The sequence below is a fragment of the Hemiscyllium ocellatum genome, chromosome 35 (assembly GCF_020745735.1).
Source record: "Hemiscyllium ocellatum isolate sHemOce1 chromosome 35, sHemOce1.pat.X.cur, whole genome shotgun sequence".
In the NCBI taxonomy this organism is placed as follows: domain Eukaryota; kingdom Metazoa; phylum Chordata; class Chondrichthyes; order Orectolobiformes; family Hemiscylliidae; genus Hemiscyllium; species Hemiscyllium ocellatum.
This window is the reverse complement of record NC_083435.1, coordinates 8,695,720-8,709,099: the sequence shown is the minus strand read 5'-3', so window position 1 is coordinate 8,709,099 and position 13,380 is coordinate 8,695,720. Positions and strand designations below refer to the sequence as shown.

At 47.0% G+C, this 13,380-nt stretch overlaps 1 protein-coding gene across 1 annotated transcript; it reads right to left on the bottom strand.

The window, feature by feature from the left end:
• Positions 1 to 2,408: 2,408 nt before the first annotated feature.
• On the bottom strand, positions 2,409 to 12,514 carry LOC132832504 (zinc finger protein 239-like). Its single transcript, XM_060850574.1, has 2 exons — positions 12,486 to 12,514; positions 2,409 to 9,493 (listed from the first exon to the last, which is right to left on the bottom strand). Exon 2 carries the CDS (start codon positions 9,047 to 9,049, stop codon positions 8,240 to 8,242), a length of 810 nt encoding a protein of 269 aa, XP_060706557.1. The 5' UTR covers positions 9,050 to 9,493; positions 12,486 to 12,514; the 3' UTR covers positions 2,409 to 8,239.
• Between the last annotated feature and the right edge of the window lie 866 nt (positions 12,515 to 13,380).

The following is a 13,380-nucleotide window of genomic DNA, read 5'->3' as shown; positions in this document are numbered from 1 at the left end:
GCACAGAGCAGGAATGTGCAAACTCCACGCAGACAGTCGCCTGAGGCAGGGATCAAACCCAGGTCCTCTGGTGCTGTGTGGCCATAGTGCTAACCACTGAGCCACTGTATTCCCTTTGGTTAGTGTTGCGTATGGAGAGATTTTCTTATAAGGACAGGGTAAGTAGGTTGGGCTTGTATTAATTGGATTTTGAACAATGAAAAGATTTTTAAAAACTCTTTGAAACATACAAGACTCGCAGAGTTGACAAGGTGGTCGTGCAGAAATTGTGATTGGTTGTGGGAGAGGGTATGGTGTTAACCACGTCAATCAGAGCGGAGGAGGAATTTCTTCTCTCAGCAGGTAATGGATCGATGGAGTTCTTTCCTGCAGAAGGCTTTCCGGGCTGGGTTGTTAAAAATATTAAATGCTGAGACTTTGTCAGTAACTGAATCAAGGATTATGGGAAAAGACAGGAAATTGAGGATTGTGATCAGCCAGGATCTCTGAATGGCAGAATGAATTCAATGGGCCGAATGGTCTACTTCTGTTTTTGCACCTTGGGTCTTACCCTGCAGTGTAGATCTCTGAAAGTACAGATCATCCTTAATAGTAATGAAGCTGGTCTCTGTGAACACATGGTCAAGTTCTGGGACTTGCTTGGATTGAAATGAGCTTCAAAAGAACCTGAAGATGGCAGTGCTGCTGGTGTAGCTGCTGGTGCTCCCTCAGCTGCTGCTGGTGTAGCTGCTGGTGCTCCCTCAGCTGCTGCTGGTGTAGCTGCTGGTGCTCCCTCAGCTGCTGCTGGTGGTGTAGCTGCTGGTGCTCCCTCAGCTGCTGCTGGTGGTGTAGCTGCTGGTGCTCCCTCAGCTGCTACTGGTGGTGTAGCTGCTGGTGCTCCCTCAGCTGCTACTGGTGGTGTAGCTGCTGGTGCTCCCTCAGCTGCTGCTGGTGGTGTAGCTGCTGGTGCTCCCTTAGCTGCTGCTGGTGGTGTAGCTGCTGCTGGTCCTCACAGGGATTAGATCCCCTTCTGTTCCAGAATTCTCCCAACCTCCATCGCGACAGTTTTCATACACACTCTGTCAGGATAGTTAATTCAGACTCTCCTTTGGAGAAGAGGTGTGTGTTTGGTGAAGATGGACCAATGGGTTACTACAGGAGTCAGTGCTAGTCCCAAGAGTTTTCGACATTTATACAGATGTCGAGTGAACGACCAGGCCTCACAAGGTCATCTTTGTTGATGAGATCGGTTGTGCCACACAAGCTCCAATCATCTGTAGCTGGACTCGACCTTCCATGGTGATGTGACCAAGTTAGCTGATGACTGCAGCGCATGGCTTTTCACACACAGTCCCTCGAAAACAATCTCCATAATGCCAATGCCAAAAACTCATTTGTATTAACATGGATGGTCAGACACTAAAGCATGATCCCAATCCAATGTACTTGGGTCACGTGGTGGGTCACGTGGTAGCTCAGTGGTTAGCACCTCTGCCTCCCAGTACCAGGGGCCTGGGTTTGATTCCAGCCACAGACAGTGACTATCTGTGTGGAGTTTGCATTATCTCCCTGTGTCTGCATGGGTTTCCTCCCACAGTCCAAACTTGTGCAGGTCATATCGATTTGCCATGGCAAATTGAAGGTTATTCATGTGGTATGCTGTTCAGAGGGTAGGTGTGGACTCAATGGGCTGAATGGCCTGCATTCACACTGTAGGGATTCTAATCTACTTGGAACTGAGGAAATGTCCTTGTCTTAACCTTAACTCTGCTGCCCTGTGTACAGACATTGCCAGACCCTGCAGATTTTCTCCAGCACTTTCTGTTTCAAGATTATATTATCCCTTCCCTCAGACGGTCTCCTGAAGTTTGCTGAGCAAGGTTTGGCTGCCAGATTTCCCACAACAGTGACTTCAAAAGACATTTCATGAGAAACACAGCATGCTCGAGAAACTCAGCAGGTCTGGCAGCATCTGTGAGGAGAGAAACCGTGTTAATATTGAGTCTAACATGCTTCTTCTTCAGAATGGAAGGGGGCTGGTAAATGGTGGGTTTTATATTTTTGAGGTGGCGGAGGGTCAAAAGTAACAGATGCTGTGGAGGCCACTGCAAGGACAAAGCTATTGCTAATAACTTTGTGAAGGAGAAATAGTGATGTTAGATTGGTGTAAGTTCAGGTGTGGAAAGGTGAAAATACCTTTAAAGGGCCTTCGGATGCCTTGTGCACATGAGAGTTGAGACATCAATGCAAGTCTTTGATTTATTGGAAATGTGAGAGACCCTGTAAACTGGGAATGATATCAATCCCATTGATGGAGAAGTATCTGAGCCCAGAGTGGCACTGACCAATGCATTATCTACAGGACTCTCACTGTAGGCTCCTGGGAGTTTCACTGAAAAGGAACACAGCTCGCTGACAAATCAGGTTGGTTTGGTTAACAGGAAAATAAGTGAATTTAATGAGAGATATAACATTTTCAGAAGATCGATAAAGCAGCAAACAACCTCACAATATTTAAAATAGACCAAACTTTGAATCAACTAAAATAACACAAGGTCTTCCCAAAACAGGAAATTAATTTTGGAAGGGGCAAACCATTTTTACATTGAGTTCTGACAGGCTGGGGGAATCTGTGCAGTCTCACCCCTACTCCCTCACCATACACAGGAGAACACAAACGTTACACATGGTGTTAGTGAAATGCCCATCACCAGAACAGGATCGATGAGTTTGAATAAATCATGGTTTCAAAAAAAGATGACGGCAGACAGTCCCGAAGGGACACTTCAAGAAAAATCAACATTCCAAAAGGAACTGTAAACATTGAAACGATGGTGAAGTCAGAAGGATGACGTACACCAGCCTGGAGCTCCCACCATTAATGGAAGGCCTGACCCATCCCAATGGACACTGTGTGCTGTCTCCAAACAAACCAGGCCATGGACATAACCACAAAGGAGACGCTGATAGTCAGGCACAACAGCCCCATCCACATCCCACTGCCTGGACTTGTTACTGACTAAAGAGCAGACCAGAGGATCTGCCCATAATCTCTGTGATGGTGGAGCAGTAATGTCATTAGACCAGGAACCCAGAGCCCCAGCTCAAGGTTCGGGAGGCGTTGGTTTGAATTCAATGAAGTTTTAATTAAAAACTAACCATTGTTGATTGTCATAAAAGTCATCTGGTTCACTAATATCCTTTAGGGAAGGAAATCTGCTGTCCTTCCTTAGCCTGACCTACATGTGACTCTGGACAATTTTCTGAAGAGGGTTCCTGTCAGTCACTCAGTTGTATCGACCCGGAGAAAGTCTAACTCAGAAATGAGACTGGACGCAACAAGGCACTAGAAACGACAGCAGGAAACTCAGCCCTGTCTCTGCCAAGTCTCCCTTCTACTAACACAATCATAGAGATGTACAGCACGGAAACAAATTGTCCATGCTGACCAGATATCCTAACCTAACCTAGTCCCATTGGCCAGCACTTGGCCCATATCCCTCTGAACCCTTCCTGTTCATATACCCATCCAGATGCCTTTTAAATATTGGAATTGTGCCAGTCTTCACCACCTCCTCTGGCAGCTCACAACCATCTGGGAGCTGATGCCAAAGTTGGGAGAACGGTCTCAAAAACTATTCCAGCAAAAGTTGGACAGAATCATAATCACAGAATTGCACCTCAATGTCTCAGACAACACCATCACCGTCCCTGGGAGCGTGCTGGCCGGAGAGCGGGGAGGGGGTAGTGGGGGGGTGTGGTGGATTCATTACCCATCACCAAGAGTGGCTCAGCAGCTCCATGACTGACCAAGTTGGCAAGGTCCTCAGGGACACAGCTGCTCAGTGGGATCTGCAGCAAACAGGGAGAACGAAAGGGATATATCTACTTCAGATCGCTCTCACCAATCCAACGGGCAGGCACATTTGTCAGTGACAATATTGGTCTGAGAAGCAGTCCTGTGTGAGATGAAGTCCTTCCTTCCCACTGAGGACACCCTTCACGATGTTGAGTGGCAGTATCACTGTGCTGAATGAGACAGGCTGGGACCAGATTACCCCTGAGGGCTGTGGGTCATCAGCAACAGAGCTGTGTTTGAGCACAATCAGGATTGTCACAGCCTGGTACATTCCCCACTCTCCCATCACACTCAGGAGATTAACCCTGCTTCAACAAAGGGTGGAGGAGAGCAAGCCTTCAGCAACATCAAGCAGACCGAACAATGAAGGGTCGCCCTAATGAAGCTACTGCACACAATTTCCTGCCATGAAAAACAGCAGAGGAAACATGCAATAGTCCCAGGAAGCAATCCCGCAGCTATCATATCAGACCAAAGGCCTACAGTCCTGCCACATCCAGTGGTCATGGTGGGGGACAATTAAACAACTCACTGGAGCTGCAGGCTCCCTCGTATCAATGACAGAGAAGCCCAGTACATCAGTGCTTAAGGCAAGGCTGAAACCTCCGGACCCATCTTCAGCCAGAACTGGCGAATGCATGCGACATCTCAACCCACACTGGAGGGCTGCAGTAGCACCGACACCAGTCTCCTACCAATTCAATTCACTCCATTCCACATCAAGGTAAAGTGAAAACCTGAATAATGCAAAAGCCCTGGGTCCTGTCAACATTCCAGCAATGGGACTGAAGAGTTGAGCAACAGAACTAGCTCTAACTCCTGCACCAGGTCCGTGCAGGACAGAACAACCTGTTCAATTGACACACTACCTTGGAGCTGCAACATCCGCTCCATCCCCCCATTGACACTCAGTAGCAGCCGTGTGTACCATCTACAAGATGCACTGCAGAAAGTCACCAAGGCTCCCGCGATAACACTTTCTAAACATGTGACTTCGATCACTGAGAAGGACACGGGCAAAAGATGCATGGGAACATCATCTTCCGAGGCATTTATAATCCTGACCTGGAACTATACTGTTGTTCCTTCACTGGCGCTGGGTCAAAATCCTCAAACTCTCTTCCTTTCACGGAGTATTCTTGCACCTGAAGGTTTGCAGCAGTTCAAGATAATAGCTCACTAGGAGAGTTAGGGACAGCAATAAATCCCGTCCTTGATTAAACAAAGCTGGCCTGGCCGTTCACATTTCACGTCTATGAACAAATAAAATGAAATAACAAAGTAAGATCTGATTCTAATCCAACTGAAAGATGGGACACCTTACCCATTCACAGTCAGGTAATATTAAACTCTCAGAGTACTCCAGTCTTTACAATCCTGGTCACCCTCGGCCTTTAATCCAGCTGCCAATTCAAGTCATCAAAAATTACTCTGAACTTTACTGGCATAAACGAAGCAGGTTTGTTGAATATAAACAGTCACATTTGGTGAGAGTCACAAATCGATAAATCAGTTCCCATTTCTGCACAAACCCTATTCCTTCAGTTGAATTGGAGTGTGTTTGAGTTCTGAGCTGTTTGCCCTTTGACCCTCCATTCAGCACAGTCCTCCTGTCCCCAGTGATCTGAGCTAACTGCTTCCTCATTTTCACCTCCAGTGCCTTCTTCCAAAGATTGCCTTCACTTCCTTTATCCCGGTCAGTCTCCTGGTTTCTGGAGATTTGAGTTTTGAGTGTACCTGGTGTACAACTGATCTTTCCACATTTCCCCAGATCTGACATGATCACATCACACTCTCCTGGACCTGCTTCCTCTGCTAAACCTGCTCATTGCTCCTCAACCATCCTGAAGATAAAAGGTAACCTGCAACTTCCCCTCACCATATACAACAGTGTCCTTGTGAAGGTTGTGTTCAGCTGTACAGAGCTCTGTTTAGACCCCATCCGGAGAGCTGTGTTCAGTTGCCCCTCAGTAAGAAGGATAATAACCTGACAGGAAATGCAATATAGATTCCCCAGAAATGTTCCTTGCATTAAAAAGGGTTTAATTATGAGGTTGGGCTGACATACTGAGTTTGACATTTGAAATATAAGAGGTCATCTAATTGGGATGCTTAAGTTAGTATGATAGAGGAGGTGGAGATAGACCATTCCTCTGCTGGGAGAGCGCAGGATGAGGGGGAGCAGCATTAAAATTAGAGTGAGGTTGTCCAAGGGTAATGTCAGAAAACATTTCTTCATCAAAAGGGGACTAGAAATTTGGAACTCTTTCCCCACAAACATTGTGGAAACTTGGAGTCAGGGAAAGATTTATTATTAAGCGATGAATAGATAAAGAGCCAAAATAGGTTTGTCAAGTTAAGATCGAGATTAGTTGTGATCTCAGTGAGTGGGGTAACAGGCTGAGGGGACAATGCCCTGAATTCCAATCGATTGTTCTCTCTCTGCTCTCAGCTCCATCAGTTAGTCAGTGCCATCCTCTTCAGAATCCAGTGGCAAATCTCACCCGATGCCATCTCTGTTAGAAAGATCACCCTTATCCCTAACTAGAATAACATGCCACATTAATCCATCTGCTGTTAAAATCCTTATCATTGCTTCTTGTTGTTTCTAAACTAGACCATCCCAAGGTCCTTCTGTGCAGCTTGCCATCTGCCATCCTCCATAAACTTCAGGTCAGCTAAAACTCGGTACAAACTAACATCTGTGCTCACTGGCCGACACTGGCTCGCAATCCCCTGTGGTTCCAATTAAAAATTCAAGTATAAATCACTCCATGGCCTCACTGTCTCAGACACTTATTGTCCTACTTTTCTCCAAGTTCTCTGGAAACCTTACGTTCTGGCCAATAGTACATTCCTACACATCCACTCCCAACCAATAATGTACAATTCCCTCCTTAATCCTCCCTGAATCTTTCTCTCTCCTTGACTCCCCTTTTTTCTGTCTTGGTGTTACTTTGTTTGATTGCGTCTCGATGAAACATTTTGGGGAAGGTTTACTATCTCAACATGCTCTACAAACGCAGGCTGATTCCCTCCAGTTCTCAGCGAGAGGACAGACTGGTGACATTGATGACTTTGAGGGGCCATTCAGCATATGTAGACCCAGAAAGTGAACAATGTGAGACATATCCTGCCCTTTTCCCTGATTTCCCCATTGGTATAGCTGCTGTGAAACAGGATTCCTGACTGATTCTCTCCCTCCATACACCAGAGATGCTAAAGTTAAATGAGTTTGAGTCAGATGTACAGCACGGAAACAGACCCTTTAGCCAACTGGTCCCTGCCAATCAGACATTCTAGATTCATCTAGTCTGATTTGGCTGCATTTGGCCCATATCCCTCTAAATCTTTCCCATTCATGTACCCAATTACTCCCGCTGGAACGTTATCCATCCCAGATGGTTCTTCTGGTAGATCAGAAGCTGAACTGTTTGTAACAACTGAGTATCTGACTGTCCTCTTGGCCAGACGGAGACTCAGCAAGTGACTCCTACCTGATTCTACACTGAGCAGATGCTGACTTTATGCAGATTGTGTATTGCCGGTTAAAATTTAAATCAGCATTTTGACACAATTGGACCGATGTTGGGAGCATTTTGAGAGACACATAACTAGGACAGACAATGCTGTGAAATAACAGTTCTCCTGTGTAAGCACTAGAGGCTAAACAACAGACAATTCTCTGTTTAACAGAAACAAGTGATCTGGCTCCATGTTTGTGTCGAGTTGTCAGTGTGTGCCAAAGAACGGAGCAGAGGGTAAAACAATTCTGGTACACATCACACTGGGAGGATTTGTCCCCGTGTGGATTTGGTGTTGGTCCCAAAGTATCAATGCTTCATTGCAGAAATAACACAAGTAAACTTTCTCCCCCTGTGATTGTTCAAATGGACCAGGAGATGCACTGTCCTCTCAAACCTCACACCTGAACGGTCCCCCACTGATACACATCCTCTGGTGCTTCAGGAGAGCACAGAGTTGGGTGAAAACTACCTCACGAACAATCGTCACGGAAGGCCTTCTCGCCTGTGTCAGTCGGCTAGTGTCCCAGGAGATTTGAAGGCTTCAGCAAAATTCTGTTGTAAATCTCCCTCCCTTGGCTGGATCCTCTGATGGACCAGGAACGTCGGCAAGTGACCCTTCGGACCCACATTTCACAAGTAAATGGTTTCTCTCTGCTGTGGGTGTGCTAGTGATATCACAGGCCCTTGTTAAATGTCTCACAGGTTAACAGTTCCCTCCTGGTCTGAATGTCGTTGTTTCACAACTATCACTCAGTGACTGTGCAAAGGATCACACACCTCACAAGTGAATCACGATGACTGTGAAGCTTTTGATGAACCATCTCACATTTAAACATCCATTCCTCAGTGTGGATGCATCAGTGCTGCATGAGTGTTACTGACTGTGTGAGGAGTCAGTCGCACACTTGACTTGGCTATCCATTGGGTGAGTGCGACGATGATCCAACATGCTCCATAACTGCTCAAAATCTTTATGACAGACCTCGCAGGTGAATGTTTTCTTCTCGCCTGTGTGAATGCGACGGTGACTTACCAAGCCTGACAACTGTGCAAAGCACTTATTACACACCTCACACTTGAACGGCTTCTCCCCAGTGTGAAGGCGTTGGTGTTCACGGAGCGTGGATGAGCGGGAGAATGATTTTTTGCACACTTCACACTTAAATGGTTTCTCCCCAGTGTGAATGCGTTGGTGTGCACGAAAATGAGATGAGCGTGAGAATGATTTGCCGCACACCTCACACTTGAATGGTTTCTCCCCAGTGTGAACACGTCGGTGTTGCACAAGTGCCGATGACTGTGTAAAGGCTTGGTCACACAACTCACACCTGAAGGGACTCTCTCCGGTATGAATACTCTGGTGTATCAGAAGCCTCGTCGATGTTGGGAAAGCTTTATCACAAACCTCACATTTGAAGGGTTTCTCTCCCGTGTGGATGGTCCGATGGACCAGGAGATTGGACAACTGGGTGAAGGCTTTGTCACAAATCTCGCAGCTGAACAGCTTCTCGCCCGTGTGAATGCGTCGGTGCCTGTGGAGATGTGATGACTGAGAGAATGATTTGTCGCACACCTCGCACGTGAATGGCTTCTCCCCTGTGTGGGTGCGCTGGTGGATCAGAAAGTGAGATGAGCACGAGAACGATTTGTCACACAGTTCACACTTGAAAGGTTTCTCTTCCATGTAGCAGTCCTTGTTCACACAGTCATATAACGGGTGCAGCTCGGACGTCAGAAGGTCTGCGGAGCCGGGCGAACCCTCCTCACACCTGGACAACCTCTCACCTGACAGAAAGAGTCAGTTCATGAAGCTCTGACCACACCTTGGAACAGAGCCAGACTCTTCCAAGCCTCACCCTCACCCAACTGCCAACAGTTGAACCTTTGGAAAAGTTTGTTCTGAATTCTGATGGAAGACTCAACGCCACTGACCAGTTACAGACCTGATAAAATGCCAAAGCTCCCCTCACCGAACTGCTTTCCAGACGTTGGTCTCACTGCAGAGCTTTCCCTGTGCTGAGTAATGCTGCCTTTCCATAGTTGTGTAGTATTCCTTCAGCAACATTCAGGATCTATCTGCGATTTCTAACCTCTCCTGTATTCATTGGTGTAGTACAGAGCGGTCCTTCTGTAAAACAGGAAAAGATAACATGAATTCCTCTAACCTCCGTCTCCTCCTTTACTAGTGACTAACTCCTCACTTGGAGACAGTTCTGCAGTGACTGCCAGTCTGCTATTCCCAGAGGAATCCGAGTTTCCTTTTCCTCACTTGTTTGTTACACACACACACACACACACACACACACACACACACACACAGCAGAGCACCCAATAGTGACCAGCAGCAGACAACACCGTGATTTTATTTCCTCAGCGCAGCAGCCCATTCTCCGAACTCAGGGGCAGGTGAAGGAAGTCTTCAACATGAACCACATGGAACCTCAAACTTCAGATCAAACAAGTTCAGGAAAAACCTATCACTTCTTTCCAGCTGATGTACAGCACGGAAACAGGCCCTTTGATCCAACTCATCCATGCCAACCAGATATCCTAAATTAATCTAGGCTGAACTGCCAGCATATGGCCCTTATCCCTCTAAATCCTTCCTATTCATAAACTGAGTTGATACGTGTGCCGCTGGAAAAACACAGCAGGTAAGGCAGCATCCGAGATGCAGGTGAATCTATGTTTCAGACATAAGCCCTTCATCAGCAATGAGGGAGGTCAAAAGAGGCTGAGACATATAGAGGAGGGTGGGGTAGGGATAGGGCTGGGGAGAGAGGTAGCTGGGAAGGTGATATGTACATGCAGATGGAGGATGATGGTGATAGGTCGGAGGAGAGGGTGAGCGGATAGGTGGGAAGGCAGGATAGATCAACAGGGCATTGCTGAGTTAGATCTGAGATGAGGTGGAGGGAGTGGAGATGAGGAAACTGGTGAAGTCGATGTTGATACTGTGTGGATGAAGGGTCCCAAGGTGGAAGATGCGATGTTCTTCCTCCAGGCGTTGGGTGGTTAGGGTTTGGCAGTGGAGCAGGTCCAGGACTTGTGTGTCCTTGGCGGAGTGGGATGGGAAGTTGAAGTGGCCGGCCACAGGGTGGCGGGGTTGTTTGGTGTGTGTCCCCCACAGATATTCTCTGGAATGTTCTGGGAGTTGGCGTCTTGTCTCCCTCATGTAGAGGAGACCACATCGAAAGCAACGGACACAGTAGATGAGGTGTTTGGATGTGCAGGAAAATCTCCGCTGAATGTGGAATGATCCTTTGGGGCCTTGGATGGAGGTGGGGGTGGGGGTGGGGGTGGGGGTGGAGGAGTGGGTGCAGATTTTAAACATCTTGAGGCAGCAAGGGAAGGTGCTGGGAGGAATTTGAACACTTCATCAACTTCATAAACACTTTCCACCCTGACCTCAAGTTCAACTGAATCATCTCAGACACCCACCCTCCCCTTCCAGGACCTCTGCATCTCTGTTTCTGGTGACTGACTCAATATGGACATCCAACTTCAAACCCACCGACTCCCATTAGCTACCTGGACAACACCTCCACCCACTCCCCCAATCCTTACTCCCATTTCCTCCGCCTGCACCGCACCGAGGGTCGGTGTGGACTTGTTGGGCTGAAGGGCCTGTTTCCACACTGTAAGCAATCTAATCTAATCTAATCTGCTCCCAGGAAGAGCAATTCAACTCCAGAACATCCCCAATGTCCTTGGCAGAGTTGGGGGGGGGAGTTGAAGGACTGCAGTTTCCCTGCCACGTGGTCAATGATGCCCTCCAGCACATCTCCTCAACTTCTCACATCTCCGCCCTTGAACCCCACCCCTCCAACAGCACAACGACAGAACCCCTCTGGTCCTCACCTTCCACCCCACCAACCTCCGGATACAACGCATCATCCTCCACCGTTTCGCTACCTACAATCACACTCCACCACCGTGGGTATACTTCCCTCCCCACCCTTACTGGCATTCCACAGAGAACATACCCTCTGCAACTGCCTCATTAGGTCTATGCCCCCCAACAAATCCATCCTCTGCTCCTCTGAACTATAAGCTGGTGTTATGTAATTTTTGAAATAACTTAAAGGTTGAGGAGGATTCATCCTGACATGACTGAGGAGCAATGTTTGGGGACAGCTTCATGTTAGCAGTTGGTGCGGAACTTCTCTGGAACTTGAAGAAATCACTTTTGATGGACAAAATTACAGTTCAGCAAAATAGGTGACATCAACCTAATGAAAGCCATGGGTGGCTTCAGCCTATTCTTGTTCAAACTGTGATACTGCCGATAGCTGGACATTGGGTGTTCAGTCATGGTAAAAATTAAAGGGGAAAGATCTCTTCAACCAATTAGTTCAGGAGTTGCTGATTCGGTGTGGTTTAGTCATGTTTTTAGTTAGATTTGTTTGAATATAAATCTTTGAAAAAAATGTGAAATCTTCTTGTGCACATGTTTTAAAGTATTCACTGGGAATTTAACTCCTTTTCAAGGTTATCGGTCTCTAGGGTATTGCTTCAATATCCCAATCGACATTACTACAACCCAGAGTGTCTGCTCATTGCTGTTTGTGTGCTCACTGGATGCCATCTTTCCTACTTTACAACAGGGACCACACTTCAAATGGAGTGTGAAAATTAGCTGTTAATCTCTTTGGCACATCTAGTAGCTGTGAAAGGTTCTGTGTAAATACAGAAGGGGATACAGAGGTGGAGTGGTGGAAGGCCTCGAGGGATTTGAAAAGGTAGACAACATCGAAATCTCAGCACCCACAGAGAACTCCCCATTCACAGAGTAACCGGCATACTCACAGAAACATTCCCAACAGTAGGAAACCGGTCAGAATACGAGATCACCCTGTACCTCCCAGATAATTACACCTCCGCTTCTCATATTCCGTAATGACTCAACAACAAAACCCAGCTTGTAAATCAGAAGGAAAATGCTTTCAATAAACATTCAACCCGCAGTCAGCACATAGCATCGAGTAAACAGCTGCATCTTCTCACACAGCAATAAGGGACATTTCCACCTCTGACTGCCCACAGGATAGTCAGCCTGCCTGAATATTGGCGTGGATACTATAGGATACAATTTGTATAAAAGCTGCTCCTTCACTTACCAGCTCCTCAGTCGCTTCTGAGTCCCTGCAGGAAGTGAATAAACTCTGGAAGAGGAAGAGGAGAGTGGGCAGAGTGGGTGGGCTCTCTGATTGATGTCTCTTTCGGCCAATCCAAATATTTCTGGAACAACTTGCGTTCCCTGAAGTTGAAAATTGGGAAATTGACCGGTGAAATGGAGGTGACTTGGCGCAGCAGATCAAGTGGGAATTTAAACTTAACACTGATCCATCTAAATAAAACCTCACTTACTGCAGCTGCTGAGTCAGTTCCCCCGGGAAACATTGGACAGAGATTTCTCCTGCGGGAATAGCCTTCTCCGTCCTCGGAAAGTTGCAAACTGACATAATGAGTGTGGGATTTCCAGAAGATCTGATTCACCTGATGAAGGAGCGTTGCTCCGAAAGCAAGTGCTTCCAATTAAACCTGTTGGACTGTAACCTGGTGCGGTGTGATTTTTAACTTTGTACACCCCAGTCCAACACCGGCATCCCCAAATCATTACCTCAGTACCCGAAGTCGTGATGATATGTAATGGGGGACTCAGCATATGGACAATAGGAGGAGGGACAAACAGAAGATGCTGCAGAAACTCAACAGGTTTGGCAGCATTCATGGACAGACCGAGATTAAATGTTTCAAATCTGATTTGGTGGTGCTGGGGTGTACACAGTTAAAAAAAATCACACAGCACCAGGTTATAGTGCAGCTCCGAAAGCTAGTGCTACTAAATAAACCTTTTTTTTTGATTAGATTACTTACAGTGTGGAAACAGGCCCTTCGGCCCAACAAGTCCACACCGACCCGCCAAAGCGCAACCCACCCATACCCCTTACCTAACACTATGGGCAATTTAGCATGGCCAATTCACCTGACCCGCACATCTTTGGACTGTGG

Excerpts from the sequence above, each read along its gene's own strand:
- LOC132832504 (XM_060850574.1), bottom strand. The coding sequence starts at position 9,049 with ATGGAAGAGAAACCTTTCAAGTGTGAACTGTGTGACAAATCGTTCTCG.